A 22,499-nucleotide genomic window follows, 5' to 3' on the forward strand; every position below is an offset into this window, starting at 1 on the left:
TTGCCCCTAAATTATAATTCTCTTCTTTTGTTTGCTCATTGACTTACATACTAAAAAACACTAATCTTGAAACTGATTTAACCGATTGACTAAAGTTTCCCAAGGTCAAGGAGGAATGGATTATTATATTTCAAAAGAAAGATGGTTATAGTCATTTTAAAAGGCAAATAATCTGTTCTTAGAGATTCTCCCCCACCAAAGAACTAACAGATTCATATTAAATATGTTTTTCATAATTAAAAACTGAGTGGTAGGCATGTTGTGAAATCACAAACAGTCCTCCAAGACATTTGGCTTCATATATCAGGACTGCTTTATCATGGGCAAGTTCTGAACTTTAAAGAGGAAGTTGGCTATATATAAGTGGTTTTTCAGTTCATTTTTCTTTTCTTGTTTTCTAAGAAGCAAGATTTAAGGCCATTAACAGGAAAAATGTATTTTTGCCACATGAATTTATCTTTCTCTTCTCAGAAAATTGGAATGACATAACCCATTAGCTTCTCCCTTCACTTTCAGATATCTAGTTGACTTTAATACTCAGTTGCAAAAGTTCTCTCTTTTCAGGTGTATAGTCACCTGCTTATCTGAACAGATCATTGATTCTTTTCATTGTCTGACTTTGTTAGCCTTCAACTTGCTTCACTTAACAGGAATCTTCTTTTAGAAACAAACAGGATATAAACTGATATACATGAGTATGAAATTAAGGTAGATTTGCATTGTTTCTTGATGTTGAATGTGTGCACACATGAGTGTGCATGTGTGTAAAAGTAGGACAATTTTAAAAAGCGGTTTTTTTCTCCCAAAAGGAAAGAATATGTTACAGACTTTAGTGGAAAACATCTTATTCCCAGCCTACCTAATGAAATATTGAGAGGTACTTAGTGCTTTTAAAGAAATACCTTTGTTCTATACCCCAAGGGCAACGAATCTTGTGAATTCACTTGTTTTTATTTTTATTATAGGCCTATGGGAGCTAGGTATGTGGACTGTTTTGTGGCAGCTAATCACTTTAGACTTAAATGGTAACAATAATTTCTTGTAAAGCCTATTGAAATTGCCTATTAACCTGGTTTACAGTGCTTCAATAATAACTTTAAAAATAAACCTCAGTAGCCTGCAATTTGATGAAATCCTTGAAAGAAGTAACTTAGTGAGAGGAGTCCAGGTTTTTAAAAGCTAACTGGTAGGATATATGTTTCATGCACTTACTACTAAAAACAAACAAGTCATACAGCTTTCCCTTTATGATACTAGGGTTTGAAACCAGGACCTCATGCAAAGCAAATACTTTACTACTTGAGCCAAGCCTTGAGCCCTTTTTGCTTTAGATATTTTTCAGATAGTATCTGTCATTGTTGCCTGGGCTATACTTAATTGCAGTCCATCCACTCTGCCTCCTGCATACTTGTCTGGTTTGTTTGTTGAATGGGGCTTTGTTAACCTTTTATCCGGCTGACCTCTAACCACAATCCTCTAGTTCTCTTGTTTCCTAAGCAGCTGGGACAATAGGTATGAGTCTTGATGCCTGGACATCATTTTACTCCTTATTGTCAGTGCCAGGAACTGCCAACTATTAAAGATCTCTGAACTTGATCATTTTAAAAGCTAATGATTATATTATGTTGAACCCAGCATTACTCTAATATGGTAAATGATCTTACAAAAGAACCTTAAAAATCTCATGAAGTCTTGCATATTCTGTATGTTTTGGCTGCAGCCCTACCACTTACGTTTTGGATGAAGATGAACCTCGATTCCTTGAAGAAGTTGATTACAGTGCAGAAAGTAATGATGAGTTAGATATTGAATTGGCTGAAAATGCGGGAGATTATGAACCTTCTGCTCAAGAAGAAATACTTTCTGACTCTGAATTACCCAGAACATACCTACATTGAACCCTCTGTCATTTCCTGTTTACTGCAAAGCAGATACAAAATATCTTGTTTTTTATTATACAGGAAATTTGAGAGAAAAGAGTTTTAGAGAACTGACTCAAAAAAGACCAAAAGTAACTTGGGCTTTTTGGTTGCAAGACAATAAATGTTATTAATTCATGATGAAATTGGCACTTGTTTTATTTTAGATATTCAGTTTATATAGCATTAAATTATCAAATAATGGATTTACTTAAAAAAAAAACAACAAACCATACTCAAATATCATTGCATGAGTTTTATCTCCTTATAGTACCTGAGTCAAATGGATAATTTTGAAGCTGTCCAAATATAAAATTTAAGTTCTAGAATTGTTGATTATCTGGAATTGCTGAATTCTAATATTTATGTATATGGGTTCCTGTAGATGTGTTTGTGTTGAGGTGAGTAGATAAGACTGTTCCTCTGAATCATGTTTACTGTTGGATTGTGACTAGAGTAATCTAGAATTTACTTTGAAAACATTACATTTTACATTTACTAAATTAAATAAAAACAATATCAAATATTGCATTTACTTCGTCATCCTTTTAACCATTCTAGATTATGTAGTGTATAGAACTTTTTATACATTTGAGAAAGATCCAATACTTGAACACATTAATAAAAAGATTCCTTAAAGGGCTGGGAAGGTGGCTCAGTGGTGGTAGAGTGCTTGCCTTGCATGCATGAGGCCCTGGGTTCAATTCCTCAGCACCACATAAGCAGAAAAGGCTGGAAGTGGTGCTGTGGCTCAAGTGGTAGAGTGCTAGCCTTGAGCTGAAGAGCTGAGGGACAGCGCCCAGGCCCAGAGTTAAGGCCCCACGACTGGCGGCAAAAAAAAATCCTTAAAATACAGCCTAATTTATTAGTCTTAAATTTTCAGTTATTTGATGGGCTGGGAAGGTGGCTCAGTGGTAGAGCACTTGCCTTGCATGCATGAGACCCTGGGTTCGATTCTGCAGCACCACATAAGCAAAAAGGAAAAAAGCCGGAAGTGGCGCTATGGCTCAAGTGGTAGAGCACTAGCCTTGAGCTGAAGAGCTGAGGGACAGTGCCCAGGCCCAGAGTTCAGGCCCCACGACTGGACCCCTCCCCCCAAAAAAAATTCAGTTATTTGGGTATATGTATACCTGTTATTAAAGATATATTTGAGTAGCTCTTTCCTCTGAAATTAGGATTCATAAGTGCACCCAAACTTTCTTCACTGCATTTAGGTTGTTGGATAGTATCTGTTAAATATGCATTTGTATGTTGGGCTTCTTTGGCATCTCCTAAGCTGTGATTATATACACTGTGCTGATACTGGCATAATATCCTGGATGACTGCAATGAATTCACACAATTTCTTGTAGTAATACCTTCCTGAGTTTGAGCCATCCTGTTGCGGGAATGACTTTGTCTTAAATAAAATAAAACAAATCTAATGACTTTAGGTTATTGCTTTAAGAACTAAGTTTATGTTGTAACAAGACCAAGCTCTCACAGATACTGTATTAACTGATGCTTTCCAGGAATTAGATGCTTAGATTTTGTAATTTATCTTCTTAATTTATTCCTACATGTAATATTTTGAGCCTATTAAAATAGAAGAGAAATTTTAAAAAGTGTATCTCAGATTTATGCATTTTTCAAATTAATGAAGATTTTTTTAGATACCAGTTAGGACATTTTTATTTACAATATGTATTTTCTTTGTTTTGGGGGGAGTCATCTTTAAAAATATAGGGCAATTGAAAGAGGTCTTTTTCTCTAAATAGCCTGCTTCATATTAATCTCAGAAAATTAAGATTAAATAGACTAAATTTGAGCCACTCCTACAGTGTAGTAGCTTTAGAAATGATTAGAATAATTTAATAAGGTAAAGTATTAAATGTTTATCATTTATTTATAATGACAAGTTATTTTTATACATAAAACAATTCCATATTTTGTTATAATTTTACTTTTTTTTCAGTGAGTAGATTATGGAGCACTTTTTGACCATGTATGAATTTTTCTTGGCTTTTACAGAATTAGGAATACAAAGTCAAGACAGTCATATAAAAAGCACTATAGCTAATATAAATGTGAATGATTTAGGGCTGGGAAGGTGGCTCAGTGGTAGAGTACTTGCCTCGAATGCATGAGGCCCTGGGTTCGATTCCTCAGCACCACATAAGCAGAAAAGGCCGGAAGTGGTGCTGTGGCTCAAGTGATAGGGTGCTACCCTTGAGCTGAAAAGCTGCGGGACAGCGGCCAGGCCCAGAATTCAAGATCCATGACTGACCAAAAAACAAATGTTGAATGATTTAAAAACTTCAGTTTATTACTTTAACATTGTAAAAACTCCTTACTATTCATATTAATGAAGAACATTTTTTAACATATGTTACAGATTTGAACATGCCTTTTATTAAGTATTCACAGAGTGAGACCTTTGTGCTTAGGAAATGATTTTTTCATAGCCATAAATAGCTTTTGGAAAATAAAAATATTTTAAAATCTTAACTTTCCTAATTAGAGGTATAGTTAAGTTCAGCTGTTGGTATCTATTTTGACCTCTGTTGGCCACATTTTTATTTTCAGGATTTCCAAAGCATGGTTGAGCTGTCTTCCTTGCTAAGACCTGAAAGTCAGCATTCTACCCTTTCCAGTAGTGTGAAGTCTGAGTCTAATGATGGAGTCTAGACTTCCTTAGTTCACCTTGCATTTTGTCTTTAAATTTCTTAAATGTAACTTTCATTTAACCCAGTAGTTCTGAAGCTGTGGTATGTATAAGAATCATCTGCAGGGTTTCCCAAAGCACAGATTTTGTCATCATGTGGCTCTAGTGTGGATTCTGATAACGTATGTGCTTCCAGATTCCCAGGTAGTCATGCGGCAGGCCCACACTTTGAGAATCACTGGGATAATCGCAGGTTCCCAATTGCCATAGGACCTATGAGGTGGAAATTATCACCAGGGAAGTTTAGATTAAATAATTGGTAGAGTAAAAGGAACCAGTTGCACAGAAGACAAATAAGGCCAAATAGTCACTCAGGTAAAGACAGTTTTAGCCAGGTTCCTAGTAACTAGCCTTACATTCTTTCTCCAGAAGGAGATTGTATCCCTACTTTTTCCCAGATAGTAAGGACTGTTACAGGTTTGAGACTTTCTTGGATTAATGAAGTGTTTCAGGAAAGGTAGAAGGCAAAACCTGTGGTTTACATTGGCTTTTGATATTGTGGTCACAGTCTTGTTCAAATACAAGAAATAAACTCAGTCTGCCACTTTTGCTAGTTTTTGTGTGGTATTTAGAAACAATGGTCTGAATTTTAATTGTAGATAAGTAATCTGGAGTTCAGCTTCAGATGGTATGTTAACAGTAATGTATATGTTATTTTCAAAGTTGAAAATCAAAATTAAGATGATTATATTGGTGTAGGTACTGGAATGGATAATATAATGTACTCATGGAATTGTTTTTGTACATGATGCAGAAATAAATCACAGTATTGAAACAATAAATGTATCCTTATAAGTCCCTTTGTTATCCTATACATGCCTTAATCATTGTAAAATACCAATTGAAGATGGATAGATTTTCTTTTATTTTGAGGAGGATTTAGTAGCTGTATGCAAAAAAACCCTAGTGCTTTCCATTAGGAAACATTTTTTTATAAATTAGAATGCTCTTGTTAATACTAAGTCAATATTTCTTTGATTAAAATACATTTCAGTATCATAATTGAAAGGGAAGTTCTCTAGAAGTTTCATTTTTTCATGAAAATGAATATTTTTGAAGGATTAGTCTTTGAAAAGTCATGTGTCAGTTGTTTTCCATCATTAGTGATAATTACAAAGCATTTTGTCTTACCTTGAGTGGGCAAATGGATAGTTTTCTATGGCCACTTCATCCTGTCCTGCCATTGTACCTCAAAAGCCTTTCCACTGCAGAGACTTCCTGACCTGGAAGCCTGTATCAAATCTCACTTTTTAGATCTTGGCTGCTTATTGGCTGAACTAAAGTAAACTTTCAATTTGAGCTTGTTAATATCTCCTGTGTCAAATCCAAATGAATATCCTATTTCTACTGGCATTTCTGCACAGGTTTGTCAGGGTGGTGCTTTGTGTTTAGGATTTTGTTGACATTGTTTCTTGAGAGTTGCAATAGTATTCATGTAGATGCACTTGTATGTATCTGTAATTCACAAAACCCCTACCAAGTGGATATGGCTTTGTGGGATCCTTTCAGGTTGTAGTCTCAGATAACTTTAAAAGGGATAAATAGATTTAGCTTCAAATATTTACCTTTATAGTACCAAATGTGACATAATCTGTGTTGAGACATCACTGATGAAATGCCAATTAATTATGAAGTAGGAATAGAGTAATTTTGATGATATCAAATATTTTTAAATCACATAAAGATGTATGAGTAGCAAAAAATTAAAATAGGAAAGATGAACAAATAAATGCTATCTACACCTTAAAAAATAGATTGGTTTCTAGGCAGATTTTTTTGAAGTATAATTAGGATTTTTAGACCAGTCAGTACTAAATGTTTACTGAAGTCAAATTATGCCCTTTTGTATAGTGTCATGACTGCTAACAGTGTTTTTCCACTTTTACCTCATAGCATATTTGCTGTTTTCTTCATAATCATTCTTAGAAATGGTTCACAGTTCATCTATTCTTTTTCTTTAAGAATGTGAGACAAATAAAAAGTGAATTGTATATTCCATGGATAAATTTCAAAATCTGAAATAACACTTAAAGGATTGTCTAGAGCATACTGACCTTTGCCAACCTTTATTTCTACCTCCTAAAGAGCTTTGTAAATTAGAAAAGGAAAGAAAAAGAAACAAAACCACTATTATTCTCACATGCTGAGATGCAAATCTCTTATAAGTTGGACACTCAGGTGAGAGCCTCTCAAATATCCCATTCACAGATGAATGTGTTCTGAGGTCACTAGCTTCCTCCAGACAGTTCTGGTGGGGAAAGCCTTACTCCAGCTCCCTTGTTGGCACAGTCCCTGTGCTGACTTCAGGGATTGAGCTGCAGTGAGCATGTGGTTTAAGCTAGTCCAAGCAGAATGTACATCAGGACTTTTGGTAGAAAAGAGTTAGAAGACTTTTCCTTGATAAGGAAGGACAAAGCCACTGGCAGCCACTATGTAACCATGAGGAGAATGTGCACAGGACAAGCCAGTATTTAGGGTGTAGAGCCAAAATATCAAAAGCAACTGTTCCTACTACTTCATCCCTATCTCAAGCTGTATTTGAAACCTTACATTGTGTCTATTGTATGGCCTTCGTTATTTAATTGCCTTCATTGCCTTCATTCTGTTTATAGTCAGCTAAGTCTGAAACCTATCTGAAAGGCCAGCACCCAGACCATTCCAGAAGAGGTGGCTCCTTCCAGAGCACATGTCCTCAGAGAGTCAAAGGATAAGTTCTTTGACACAAAGGATATTGGGCAAGGCCAGACAAGGAACTAATTTTTATCCACCTAAAATATTTGCAGGCTTGGAAGTGGACTATGTTTTGTCATTGTTGCTTTATTGTCAGGGAATATTTTCTTCACTGATACTTGCCTTCATTTGTTTAAAGTCCTAAAAGCTAGCCTTTAAGCATCCTCAAATCCTCTCTTGTGGCAATGATTGGCATAAATGTTAAATATTAATATTGAAATGGAGCATTTTTTATGCCAGTCCTGGAGCTGGAACTCAGGGCCTGGGTGCTGTTTCGGAGCTTCTTTTGCTCAAGGCTTAGTGCCCTACCACTTGAGCCATAACACCAGTTCTGACTATCTGAGTGGTTTATTGGAGATAAACTACTCAGGACCTGTCTGCTTGGGCTGTATTGGAACCATAATCTTAAGCCTTCTGAGTGGCTAGGATTACAGGTATGAGACGCCAGCACCTGGCTGGAGCACTTTTTTTTTTTTTTTTTTTGGTTGGTGGTCAGGCTTGAACTCTGGGCTTGGGCACTGTCCCTGCACTCTTCAGCTCAAGGTGAGTGCTCTATCATGTGAGCTACAGCGCCACTTTCTGAAGCACCTTTTTAACGGTGCATTATGATAAGATAGAGGGAGGGAACAGATTCCTTTAGTTGAGTTTCCTCAATTAGACCAATTATGCAGACTGAGAATAGGAGTTAAAAGTCTCTAGCCTGAGAAACATGAAGTCTTAATAATATTTACCTGCCTATTTCAAAGCCCCACCCACCCACTGGTAGGAACTGCAAACCCATTCTTTTGTCATCCACAGAAGATTTGAGTCCCCCTTTAAGGAGGGCTTTCCTCAGTGTAGAATGAAAAACCTAGCACTCATTAGTTTTTCCAGGAGACAGAGAGGCCAAGTGATTGACATGCGCTTGCTGATAAAAGCCCAGCAGGGACTGGTACCAGGCAAAGACTAAGCCATTCCTTGCTCAGTCAAATGGTCTGTGCCTCCCTTTAAACAAGGGAGTAACTTAACAATACTGGAAAAAAAATTATGCAGTTGTTCACTTAGATGCCTTGGGGTTTTTCTGGCAGGTGAGAGTTAACAATTATAAAATACAATGTGTTGAGCAGTTTTGGGGGGACTTTGTCCAAGTGTCGTTTTCTTTTTAGAATCATTTTCCTTTTACACATGGAAGGTTTCTCATATTTTCCAAATCACCGTTTTTATGGATGGTTGGAAGAAAGGCAATGTATCTAATGTTTATTACCTTTTTATCTTTTTTTTTTAAGGGAAGAGTCCCTGGAGTCTCTTATATTTAACAAAATAGGTAGTGGTTAGTAACAATCCTTTTTCCCTTTTTTTTTTTTTTTTTTTTGCTTTCTTGAAGCTTGGAAAGCTGCTTTCATTTCTGTGATGGTGAAGGGAAAGTATTTTGTTCAGTAGACTTATAAAATAAAATAATTACCTAAAAAACAAGTTGTCCAACAGACTTGCCTCTAGTGAACTGTTGCTTTTTCTTCAAAGAATTTACGACCTTTTTTAAACTAGAAAGATGGTTTATTCTGTAACTTCATTATCACATGGCAGAGCTAGGAGATAAGTATTAGAAGTGATCCCATAAATATTATCCAGATGGAATATTAGAGGTTAAAAACCATAGCATAAAACAAGAACAAGATGATCTATACATTCCACTTTATATTAGCTTATTGTAGAGGTATTTGCAAAACTTTTATAGCCAGCATCTTATTCATAGGTAGATTAAGCTTTTTTGTCCTATAATCAAAATTTTGAATTTTTGTTAATGAGGAAATAGAAGATATAACTGCTGCTGTCTGACAAGATGCCCTTTCCATTTGCCTGGTGAAAGACATACATGTAGAGAATTCTTAAGAAAAACATCCCAAAGTCCAATGTGGAGGCATCCTAAACAAAGACAAGTTCAAGAACGCTCCTCAATATCATATGGGCAATTTATATCTTTGCAGAGAAGCCCATCAAAACTTATGAGGCCTTTTAGTTGGGCCACCACAAAGCATGCCATTCAGTCCAATACTGGAACTGAATACAACAATTATTTTTTGCTTTGATGATGATAAAGACATATTTCCAAAGTACTGTGATATCCACTGATACTATAGACATGATTTGTGTGCATGTCAGTGTGTATACATAAGTATACATGCATCTGTGTACATGAAGTTTTTGTGGTACTGTTGATTAAATTTAGGGCCTTGTGCTTGCTAGATAGGTGCTATACCACTAGACTCACACCCACCTTCATCATCTTTATGTATTATTTTCTTTTTTTTTTTTTTTTTTTTTTGGGGGTCCGGTCGTGGGGCCTGAACTCTGGGCCTGGGCACTGTCCCTCAGCTCTTCAGCTCAAGGCTAGTGCTCTACCACTTGAGCCACAGCGCCACTTCCGGCTTTTTTCTTTTTGCTTATGTGGTGCTGAGGAATCAAACCCAGGGCCTCAAGCATTCAAGGCAAGTGCTCTACCTCTGAGCCACCTTCCCAGCCCCTATTATTTTCTAGGTATGGACTCACTATGCCCAGGCCTACCTGGGCTATTCTCCTACTTGTGTTTCCTTGTGTCACTGGCAAAGACAGGTGCACACTACTGCACCCAGCCCTTGTGTTACCTCTATAGATAACAAGGATGCATAGTTTTACTAAGTCATTAGTTAAGATGGAGTCTGTTGAACTTTGGCCTTGAACGACAATTCCCACCTCTGCCTCCTGAGTAGCTAGGAGTACAGGCTTGAGCTACCACATTCATCATGTATGCTTAATGCTCACCATAACTCTATTATAAGTACTATTATCACCATTTTGCAAGTGCACACATTCTTAAGGTTACACAACTAATAAATGTTAGGAAATCCATTGATTCTAGAATACAGTTGCTATCATAGGGCTTCACAATATCTGACTAGGGTTTAAGCATGGACGTACAGATTTGAGTCAGCATTTTGCTAGCCATGCCTAATTAAACAATGTCACTGACCCTGAGGCTTGGTAATGTTATCAGGGTGGCCTCTGTTATGTCAGTATTTCTGAGGGAGCACTCTGTTTACGGTTCTGTCTCTCCATTGTGTGCCTCCTGGTGGACAACAATCTCCAATCACTGTATGATTTGGTTCCCATCATGAACCTTTTTTTTTTTGCCAGTCCTGGGGCTTGAAGTCAGGGCCTGGACACTGTCCCTGAGCCTCTTTTGGCCAAGGCTTGCACCCACTTGAGTCACAGTGCCACTTCTGGCTTTTTCTGTGTATGTGGTACTGAGCAATCGAACCTGGGACTTCATGCATGCTAGGCAAGCACTCTACCACTAAACCACATTCCCAGCCCCCATCATGAACCTTTTTGTTGTCAAAAAGAAGATGGAAGTAAAATTGCTCTGTTGTCTAAACTGGAAGAACATTGCTTTTTGGGAAAGGTTGTTGGACTGAGAAAAAAGTAAGGTAAAGTATTTCCTATGTTACTTGTCTATAGAGTTTTTAAAGTATATATATATATATATATATATATATATATATATATATACACACACACACATGTATATTTATACACACACACACACACACACACACACACACACACAATGACAGACAACTGATGAGTGAATGTTACGTCTTGGGGGAAGAATTCCAAATGAATTATGTCCTGTTATACCTACCTGGGTATGCACTGGAGAGGTAGTATAGAGGGCTCATTCAGAAGCAAGCTATGGCCTCCAATAAGTAATTATAACCTGGTCATCCTGCAGATGCCATCTGAAGGTGGTCTTGATATGTAGGGAATCTCATGAAAAATCTCTAAGGGCTCAGAAGAGAATCAAATGGCCTGAAATAGATAATGAATCAGACAATGACAAAGGCTTGTCTCAGAGCAGGAGCCAGCCTGTACCCAAAGAACTGGGGTTTTAGATTGAATAAAAAATGTCAACTTGGACATAAACAATTGTTTTTGAAGATTTAGTAAAGGGGAAAATTGTTTCAGAAGCACTACTGTTCTACAGGTCCACATTAGGAGTCCAAACCAAAATTTTACCTTTAGTTCTTTGGTATATTGATTTTTACGCAGCTGCCATCTCACATCAAAGGGATTCCTATCTGCTTGATGATTTATAAGAACACATGTAACAAGCAGAGGTATAAGTACACCACAGGTCTTTTAAGTGATCTTTTTTTGGGGGGTGGGGGCGGGTCTGGTTGTGGGGCCTGAACTCTAGGCCTGGGCACTGTCCCTCAGCTCTTCAACTCAAGGGTAGTGCTCTACTACTTGAGCCACAGCGCCACTTCCAGCTTTTTTCTTCTTCTTCTTTTTTTTTTTTGTTTATGTGGTGCTGAGGAATCGAACCCAGGGCTTCATGCATGCAAGGCAAGTGTTCTACCACTGAGCCACCTTCCCAGCCCCGTGATCATTTTTGTGTCTTACCTCCCCACTTAACAACACTACTATATGTTCTCTAGTAGTTCATAATAGATTTGTTTTGTTCTAGCGTAATCCTGCAATCTTATTAAACTGGAATTCTGTGTGTGTGTGTGTGTGTGTGTGTGTGTTTTCTGACTATTTCAAGGGACGGAAGATGTGCTTAGATGTTATAGTGTGAATATGAGATGTCCCTGGAAGTCTCGTGCCAAAAGGCTTGAAACAGCTTGGTGCTATTGAGAAGTGATTAGATCATGAAGTTCCTAACTTCATCATTGGATTTATAGAGACTATTTGTGCTCAGCCCAGGCAAAAAGTTCACAAGATCCAATCTCAACCAATAACAAGCTGAGTGCTATGATTCACATCTGTTATCCCAGCTATATGGGAAGCATAAATAGGACAGTTGAGGTCCCTGCTGGCCAAAGCACAAGCAAGACTCTATTTGAAAAATAACAGCAAAAAGGATGAGGTGTGTGATTCAAATAGCAGACTATCTTCCTAGCAAGTATAAAGCAGGAATTCAAACCACAGTATCATTTAAAAACATTTTAATAGCCGGGCTCTGGTGGCTCACACCTATAATCCTAGCTATTCAGGAGGCTGACATCTGAGGATCGCAGTTCAAAGCCCAGGCAGGAAAGTCTGTGAGACTCCTCTCTCTAATAAACCACCAGAAAACCAGAAGTGGCACTGTGGCTCAAATGGTAGAGTGCTTGCCTTGAGCTGAAGAGCTGAGGGACAGGGTACAGGCCCAGAGTTCAGCACCATGACCCACCCAAAAAAAAAAAAAAAAAAGTTGAGGCAAGGCACAGTGGTACATGCTTGTATTCCCAGCTATTCAAGAGGCAGAGATTGAAAGGATCAATTTTGGAGGTGAAACCAGCCCAAGCAAAAAGTAAGATGCTCATCTCAACAAATAAGATGGGTGCGCTGATATGTGTCTGTAAACCCATCTACATGGAAAGCATAGGTAAGAAGATGACAGCCGGAGCCTGGCTCAAAACCAAAAAGTGAGATTCTGTTTGAAAAATAAACAAAGGGGAATAAAAGGTGGAATGTCCGAGAGAATAGCTTACATGGTAGAGTGCCTGCCTAACAAGCATGATACCAATGCTTAAAAAGAATATATGTTGCCGGGCGCTGGTGGCTCACGCCTGTAATCCTAGCTATTCAGGAGGCTGAGATCTGACAGGAGAGACTGTGAGACTCCTATCTCCAATAAACCACCAGAAAACCGGAAGTGGCGCTGTAGCTCAAGTGGTAGAGTGCTCGCCTTGAGCTGAAGAGCTGAGGGACAGCACCCAGGCCCAGAGTTCAAGCCCCACGACCGACAAAAAAAAAAAAAGAATATATGTTGTTCTTGATCCCTTGTGTATGTATGCATTTTCCACTCCCTGTCTTCGTGGCTGCCATGAGCTGAGTAGGTCTGCCCTGTACTCCCCCCACTTCTTCCCTCCCCCCCCCCACCGCCCCCAGCATTGCCTCATCACAGACCCACAGCAATGGAGTCAAGTGACTTTTCTGAAACCTCTGAAACTGTGAGGCAGTGTTAGGCTTCTCTGCTTTTCAGTTGCTTTTGACAGGCATTTTTTCATGGTGCTTTAAAGTGACTAACAGAAAATTGGTACCAAAGCTTAGAGTTGTTGCTGTAGTTATACCCAAATCATTTGTAGAAAGAATTTGCTAAAAGTTTGGAGGCGCAAACTAGAAGAAGCTTAGAATTCTGTATGCAGAAGATAATAGAAGATTCTGGTGGGCTCTCAGAAGACTAGGAAATGAATGGATCTAGAAAATATGGCATACATGCACAATGGAATTCGGCACTTCCATCAGAAAGAATGGCATTGCCCCATTCGTAAGGAGAAATGGAAAGATTTGAAGAAAATTGTAATAAGCAAAGTAAGCCAGACCCAAAGACACATAGGCTGCATTGTTTCCCTCATTTACAATAACTAGAATATGTCTAGGATATTCTTTTTTTTTAATAAGTTTTTTATTGTGAAAATACTGTACAGAGGGGTTACAGTTACATGAGCAAGATAATGAGTACATTTCTTATCAAGCATTGTTGTCTCCTCCTTTGTGTTTCCCCTACCATCCCTTCCCTCCCATTTCCCACAAATACACTCCTGCACCTCCCCCATCCCTCCTCACCCTACCACCCCCCCCCCCCCACCCCTCGGCCTAAATTGTAAAGTTCGTTTTTTTGACATAGCATCTTGTACATCTCATTGTTGCAATGGGTCAACCTGTATCCCTATTTAAACAATTTGTTTTTTCCTTCCCCTCCCCAAATTATACCAACATCAAATACAGTGAAAACAGGGATTATACCATGGGGGTGAGATATACAAAGCAACAACAATAAAAAAATCACGTGGTACCTTAGCAAGAAAGAAAAAAAACACTTGTGTCCTTATCTTGGGGTTCATTTCACTTAACATCATCTTATCTGACCTTTTCTGCTTGTCTTAGACATATACTAGTTATTGCAAATAAGGGAAACCATGGGACCTATCTTTCTTTGGGCCTTTCCAAAGACTTTCCAAGTCTTTCCATTTCCTAACAAATAGGGTAATGTCATTCTTTCTGATGGAGGCATAGAATTCCATTGTGTATATATACCATATTTTCTTGATCCATTCATCTACTGAGGGGCATCTGGGTTGGTTCCCTATCTTAGCTATGGTAAATAAGAATGCAGTAAACATAGTTGTGCTGGTATCTTTAATATGGTCTTGTTTGTGGTCATTTGGGTAAATGCCCGAAAGTGGGATTGCTGGGTCACAGGGCAGCTCTATGTAGACTCTTGAGGAACCTCCATACTACTTTCCAAAGTGGTTGAACAGGTTTACACTTCCACCAACAATGCAGTAGGGTTCCCTTCTGGCCACATCCCTTCCAGCATCTGTTGTTATTAGAGTTCTTGATTATAGCCATTCTACCTGGGGTGAGGTGGTATCTCAATGTCTAGGATATTCTTAGGAGAGGATCACAATGGTTCAGTAGCTATGTGCATATGACCATATAAAATGATGCTTATTGAAATGAACCCCAAGAAATGGAAACTAGGTTTTAAAATTTTTTTTTGCAGTTATTTTTCTTCTTTCTTTTTTTCCTTTGGTTATTCCCTATTGTCACTTTTTTATTTCTGTACCCTTTGTCTTATATATAAGTTTATCTGATTTGAGGAGAGGAAGGAGAATCACAATGGTGGAACAAAGGCTGAACCAATTCAGTGATACTAAAGACTACTTTGGAAATGAACTTTACAACTGCGGGTGGGGGGGGTGGCAAGAGTGGAAAAAGTGGGAGAAAATGAGGGGGAGAGGGTAACACTGTTCAAAACGAAATGTACTTATTACCTGATATATAACTGTTACCTCTCTGTACATTACCTGTACAATAATTTAAATTAAAAAAGGAAAATGAATAGTAATGTGGATACTAAAGACTGCTCAGCTGGATGTCTGAGTGGTACACACCTATAATTCCAGCACTTGGAAAGTAGGATCAGGACTGTGAGTTTGAGGTGCATGTAGGTTATAGCAGATACTAGGCTGGCCTGGGCTACTTAGAAGGACCTAACAAGTAAAGAAATAGTACCAACAAAATACTGTGATCATGTGGTTGGTTTCAGAGGGAAATAATAACTCTATTTTTAACTAGATTAAAATATGTTATGTAAAAATTGAACTACAGAACTTGAGGGTAAGGATGGGAGGTGGGAAATAGGGTGAGCTACAAAAAGAGTGACATCAATCAAGATGTATTTTACACTGAAAGGATCCATCACATCCAACCCCAGGGGGCATGCAGAGGCAGGCAGGCACAGGAGAAAGATTATTACAAGGTTTATTAGAGGAGCCATATTCCTACCCTCCCATCCCCTTGAGAGGGAGCACATGGCACCCTCCACTATCTAGGTAGCAGCAGGGTCTGGGGGCAGGAAGTGAGGTAGGTGGGAGCTCAGGTGGGCCTAGGTGGAGAGAGGGAGGGGCCAGCTGTATGACAGGAACTCCAGGGCTGGGAGGAGCTCAGGTCTGGGTGGAGCTGAGGACCAAAGGTAGGCATAATGCTTACATACTCAACTTACGATTGTAAGCTCTTTGTATAACTATTTAATAAAACTGAAAATTGAAATGTGTGCAATGTGTGAAAACTTCATGGCAATCAATGAACCACTAGAAGAGCTTACTCAAAAGAACTTTGTACCTGGCTAGCTCACCTCTTCTGTCTTTCTGAGACTCATAAACTTACCTTGTGGTCTTCATTGGTGACTGAGACTCATAAACTTACCTTGTGGTCTTCATTGGTGAAACTGGATCTTTCACTTATGTATAATCTGACTAGGAGGGTTGTAGACCTAGTGTGACTGTGAAAAGTTTCTCACATTATTGTATAAGTGGAGCCTGAGTTAAATAACCTTTGGGAGCCAGTCTGAAAAGGAAATCAGTGCAGAATGAGTACTTCAGTGCCTTAAGCAACATCAAGAAAAACCCAGGAAGCATAGCTCAGGTGAAAGAGCTTGGCTTCTTCAGACCTGAGTTGATCTCCCACTCCCTTGTTTCCTTGGGAAAGCCATTCCATCTCTCAAGAGTCTGTGTTTCACTTGTGTAAAATGGCAACAGTGCTGCTGATCTGGGATTGTTGTGTACATTTAATTACATTTGTACGATATTAGGCTTCCAGAGCTTGGCATAAATTAACAGCTCAATAAGAGTGTAAATATGGGTAGTGGCCCCCCTTTCATTTATTCTACATAAGGTTTAATTTTTGTTTCCTGACCTTCTGCCGAAAGGGCCCTCTGAAGCCATTAAGTCCCATCATCGTTTTAGAAGAAATTCAGTCCAAGGGAAGTTAAGTGACATGATGAGGTCACCCAGCTTCCTGACTACTTCTTGAGCCTCCTCTCCGCAACCCCCATCACATCCTTTCTGATGGGTGTGCACTGTTGGCACATTTATTTAGGCTGAGCAGAGCTAACTATAATTTCAAGCTTGCTTCCTATTCTGTTGATAATTAACATTGTCCATCGTGCCATTTATAGCTTTGACTTTATCACTTTGAGAAGCACCTTAAAATACAATTGCAAACACTCTCCCCATCCAAATGTATACTTCTTTTGTCTAATAATCAGGCTTTAAAGTGGTGGCATGGAAGAGCAGGGAGATGATGGCTACTGTGAAATGCTAAATTGGAGCAAATGGGATTTGGTAATGGACTTTCCAGTGATATGGCTTGTCAGAACACTTGTTCTGCAGTTATATTGGTAACTGTGTTTTGAAAGGCACAAAATGTCAAATTATTGTCTTAAAAAGAAGCTAAGATGTTGATTCTTCTACAGAGTTGTATCTAGATACCTTGGGGCTGATATTTTTCCCCTAGAGTGTGTGTGCACACAGAGACAGACACATCCACACCCCTTTATATTTATTGCTCCTGTTCTTTGTTTAGAAGTTATATTTTCTATTCCTTGCTTTCAGGTTTATCAAAAATGTTTTTCTTTTCTATTGTTTATTTGGCCTTTCCTTGTTGAGACAAGTTCTTGTGCAATCCCATCCCTAAACAACACAGCAATTAGCTGATAGACAGGTGCTAGTCTTTACTCTATTCTAATTTAATTCAGGATGGCATGACTGATCAAGGACAATTACTGTCTTCCTATTGTCTTTAACCAAATTCTTGGCCAGCTTCCCTTTCAGCTAAAAGTAAGCACGTGTCCTAATTCGGGCCAATGAACCCTATATAGTAGGTTGTTTCAGGGATTCTGGGAAATAACTCTTCCTTGCTGCAAAAAACCAGAGAAGTACAAAACTATGGTCTTTGTCAGCACCTGGCCACAGTGAGGCCTTTTTCCTTTGAGTGGTGTTGATGTGTGGAGTTGTAGCATCTGTCTTGAGAACATAAGAACTATTATGGTTTGAATATGAAATGTGCTCCACAGATTTATGTGTTAAAGTAAGTCTCTAGCTGGAAGCACTATTTTAGGAGGATCTAGAAACCTTAATGGGGTGTCTAATTGCAGGAACTATGTTACTGGGTGGTGAATCCTTGGGGACAACTTGTTTCTGGTTCCTTCCTTTCTTCCATTGAGAACAGTCATGCTTACTCCGCCAAGATATTTTGTTTAAGCAGATAGTGTCAAGCAACCACGAACTGAACCCTTTGACTAGGAGCCAAAACAAATAATTCCTTCTTTTAAATTGTTTTTCAATGACAGGAAAAGTAACTGATACAGAAAATAGTAGGAAATGAGAATTCTTGAGGGCATCTCTGGAATTGATCAGACCCTGTCCATTGCTGGCTCCTGGGTATAACATTTAAAACTTATTTGAAATAATTTTCCTTTAGAAGAGAACTTCCTGGGTGCCTTGACTGCATAGGGATGGTTTTTGTTTTTGTTTTTGTTTTTTTTGCCCCTAGATTCAACTATTCAGGCACTCAGAAGGTCCAAGGGAGCCCAGCTACTGCTCAAGCTAGCAACAAACATTGGTCTTGGTGTCATCCTCATGATGATAGAATGTAAGTTATGGAGTCATGGTGGGTTCTGCTCAGATTTCAAAAGAAGGCCTGAGGGGATTGGGGGGGGGGGTGTTAGGCAATGTATGACAGGGTCAGGACCTGCTGGCAGCCCCTGTGAGGACAATAAATGAAGCTGTGAGGGTGAAGGCAAAGATTCAGTGATAACTCCAGAATGTTAGAAATGCTAGAAACATGGGACATCTGCTGAGGAAAGCCACAGGCAATGAGTGGATCTAGCCAAAGGGACAGGCCATGTGGGCTGCAAATATTAAGGCCTTGGAGGTGGGGTTGTCCAAGCCCTGGGAGTTCTCATCACAGTACTGTCTGCCCTAGATGGTAGTGATGGGGCCACAGGGATTAATGTTCATCCTATTGGGTTTTGATCTTGCTTTGATCTTGTCTCTCTTGTCCCCATTATTCTATTTTGGATGAGTGTGCCATTGTATTTTTAAAGTATGTAACTTTCTTCTTGATTTTACAGGGATTCACAGCTATGAGTTTACCTTGAGTCTCAGAAGACTTAGACTTTTTGAACTACGCTGGAATCATTGTCACTTTAAGAACTCTTGGAAGTAGACTAAATGCCTTTTGCAATATGAGAGGACATGAGCCTTTGAGGGCCAAAGGGAAGAATGCTATGGCTTAAATATTAAATATTCCCATAGGGTCATATGTCAAATAATTGGCCCTAAGTGGTCATGTTTTGGGAGATTTTGGATGTTAGGAGGTAGTGCCTAGCAAAAAGATATAGGTCACTGGAAGAAAGTCCTTGGAGGTATTTTTCCATGCCCCTTTCCTCTCTATCCCTGTCTTGTTCTCTCTCTGGCTCTCATCTGCCATAAGGTGAACAGCTCTCTTCTGCCACATGCTTGCTGCCAAATGTTTAACCTAAGTACACACACACAAAGAAGCTGTATTCACAATCCTATGAAACCATACATCAAAGTAATTAATTCCTCCTGTTAATTAATAATTCTTGTTCTGTCAGGTATTTTTTCATAGCAGAAAAGATAATACAAGGACTAACAGGTTGAGAATAGGGGAAGAAGAATGGTCCAGTCTTTGTTAACTTGGACATTGATATCAAACGAATCCGGGACCTTCTCTTCTGTACTTTATTACTTAGGCTGCTGTTGGAGGGAAGTTTTGTTACTTTGTACCTATTGCATCCTAACATTTATACCAATTTGTCTTTTCCTCAGTTTTCGCACTAGTCAAAGATGTGTTGGGAAGCGTTTTTCCATCTTCCACACATTTTGTAAGCAGAGGCACTGAAGAGTTTTATTTAGAGATATTTTCAAGATGTTTTATATTAGCAGACTACTGTGAATACAGGGAGATTGTCCTCTTCTCAATAAACTATGTCAATTTCTGAGACAAATATTAGACAGTTTCGTTTGTTGTCTCTTTTAAAAAGGGTTTCCTGGGGGCTGGGAAGGTGGCTCAGTGGTAGAGTGCTTGCCTTGCATGCACAAGGCCCTGGGTTCAATTCCTCAGCATAACATAAGCAGAAAAAAGCCAGAAGTGGCGCTATGGCTCAAGTGGTAGAGCACTAGCTTTGAGCTGAAAAGCTGAGGGACAGCACTTAGGCCCAGAGTTCAGGCTCATAACCGACAATAACAAATAAACAAATAAATAAAAGGAGTTTCCTAAGTTTGGGTTTGGAAACAATAAGACTTGATGGTAGATTATTAAAGCAGGCAGAGAAAATAAAGAGAAATCAAGCTTCATGCCCAACTTTGTCCTTAAGGTGTAACCTTTAATTGAGGTAGAGAAAATGAGGTAGGAGGTAGTAGAAAGGTAACAGTAAATGAGATGCAGGAAGAATATATATTGACTGTGAAATGGAGTTCTAAAAATGTCAAGCACTAGCTTTGTTTACCTACTAGATCAGATGTTGGCTTTAAAAAAATATATGCTTGGCTTCTGGACATTTGGTAGAGACTTAGCAGCACCTTGTCAGAGGTGGCAGTCAGACATTTCTGGGAAGGGCTGTTGTCTCTTTCAACAGTATGTGTTGTGTGCCAAAACTACATCTGGATCTCAGCTCAGTTCTGAGGAGATGGCAGCAAATAAGAGACAACCTCTGCCCCGTAGGGTGGATGAGTCTAATGGGATGGATCAATGACAACGGCAGGATTAGACAAGTGCTATTTTAGAGGCATACATCTTGGACTATGAAGGCTTCAGACTCTGCCTCTCCCTTTATGGGAGAGAGGACAATGGTGAGCCCAATCTGGTTTCTGTGTCTATACCTATATGTGCTCATGTGTACAAAGCAGTTGAGAGGCACAAAGCATTTCCAAATATATCACCTTCATAAATCATTCTTTTCTTATTATGTTTAAGTAACTTTACAAAGGGATTTCATCTCAACATGTCAGTTTATGCATAAATTGTCCTAACAACTCTTTAAGTGATACAGCATACCCTCTCTCTTTCATCACTGGGGAAGTGGGGCTCTGGCAGGTGTTCAGTTATATACACAGGCTGCAGTTGTGTTCACCAGGTCCTAGGCTCACATATGCTGCTGGATGGCAAAATAACAGCTTTTTGGAATGGCAAAGATGCTCCCATTCGAGCAACTCTCAAAACACAAGTATATAAGTGAAACTGTATTAACATTATTTGGATCACCATCAAGCCAAAGAAGGAAAATCAGCTAAGAATGTTTAGTAAATGGGTAGGCAGACTTCTAAAGATTTCTATCCCTGGTTTTCCTTCAAACAATTAACTAGATACAGCTTTGAAGGGGCTTTGCAGATAGATTAAGGCTAGTAATAAGGCATTAAAATTAATAATCCAGAATTGCAAAAATGGACCTAATGATTCAGTTAGAAAGATGAGGCAGAAAGTTAGGGTCAAAGATGGAGAAGGGGTCAGGAGAAGAGGATGGGGACTTTAAAAGCTGGCAACACCTTGCCAGTTATCAACAAGGAATGGAGACTTTATTCTTAGATCTGCTAGCAATATGAATGAACTTGGAAGTGAGTTGATCTCTAGAGCCTCTGTCTTAATTTGGGTCTTAAGAGTACAATTACACAAAGAACCAGCCAAGTCACATTGTGCCTAGACATCTGACTTAAGACTGAGGTAACACACTTGTGTTGCTTTTTATCTGCTACTTTTGTGATAATATTTTAGGATTACAATGGAAAGCTATGGAGACAGGGGAGGGTGAGGGATGGAGAAAACAAAGAGGAGAAAAAATGACCAGGTACCAGTCTGCAGGCCATCATGTAGCTCTTTCACAGTGAGCTCCACCCGTTGTTGATGAAGCTGTGCTATAGAAACTTTAATAAGCAAAAAACAACCATCTCTTATGATGCTTGAGTTAAATATTCTCATTCTAGGCTTTAGACTCAAGGTGAGAGGTTTTATTTTTTAGGAAAGTGGAGGGGGGAACTTTATTATCATTTTATTTCTAGTTAGGAGAGAATAAAATGAAGGAAAATGCCATTTCTCCATTAAAAAGACTCAAACTGTTGAGAATAGATGGAATCCTAAGGCTTTCTGGGTGGCTAATGGTCAGGATGGAGTAATAGTTTGGTTTAAGTTTTGGGGAAAAAAGATGAAAAATAAAACAGATGAGCTTACTTAGCAGCCAAGTGCTGTCCTTTATGACTGCCAGATGCTCTGGGAAATTGACCTACTTGAGCCCAAGTAACAGAGTCAGTTTTGGTTTCCAGATTTGTATGGAGCTACTTACAAAGTGTGGACATTTTTAGGAGATAATCACACAATTTCATAGCATTCTTGGGTGCATGTTCTTCTATCTATTTTTAGTTCATTGCAGCATGCCATTTTCTTGGAGTGATTTTGGTTATCTTAATTTTTAATGTGGGACGGTGAGCTTTTTCAAGCTGTTTTTACCAAGTGTGTTCTTACTTTGTGTCCTTATGAGATTACAGATGACCCTTTCTCCCTGAACCCAGCCGTCTGTAGAAAAGGATTCATATGTTTGGTGAGCCCAGATAGGGGTCCTGTAGCAGGCAGCTAGGCTACAGATGGTTCCCTAGTGTCTCACTTGGGTAAACAGCTCAATGGGAGCCCAGCCTTCTCAGGGCCACAGGACAAACACTGCTGGTACAAGTTGGTGGCACTAGAGGGACTGCGAAAACAAAGCTGTGCAGATGACCCCTCAGCCACTCAGTCCTGCAGCCCTTGAAACACCCCACAAGGCACCACTCTTAGCCTTTACTCTT

The 22,499-nt window shown here is 39.0% G+C and overlaps 1 protein-coding gene across 8 annotated transcripts in view; it reads left to right on the top strand.

The window, feature by feature from the left end:
• Agtpbp1 (ATP/GTP binding carboxypeptidase 1) overlaps positions 1-22,499 on the top strand; it is a 210,576-nt gene that overhangs the window by 182,937 nt on the left and 5,140 nt on the right. For 4 of the 8 annotated variants that reach the window (XM_070035472.1, XM_070035471.1, XM_070035474.1 and 1 more), the window contains exon 26: positions 1,721-5,369. In XM_070035472.1, coding sequence (XP_069891573.1) covers positions 1,721-1,898 — 178 coding nt within the window. In that variant the 3' untranslated portion in view covers positions 1,899-5,369. Of the gene's footprint in view, positions 1-1,720; positions 5,370-18,195; positions 18,295-18,775; positions 19,676-22,499 lie in introns of those variants that run through there. The other 4 variants (XM_070035476.1, XR_011375108.1, XR_011375109.1 and 1 more) reach the window with 4 other exon arrangements.

This window comes from Dipodomys merriami, unplaced genomic scaffold (genome assembly GCF_024711535.1).
Source record: "Dipodomys merriami isolate MVZ:Mamm:240054 unplaced genomic scaffold, mDipMer1.0.p SCAF_26, whole genome shotgun sequence".
Taxonomy (NCBI): domain Eukaryota; kingdom Metazoa; phylum Chordata; class Mammalia; order Rodentia; family Heteromyidae; genus Dipodomys; species Dipodomys merriami.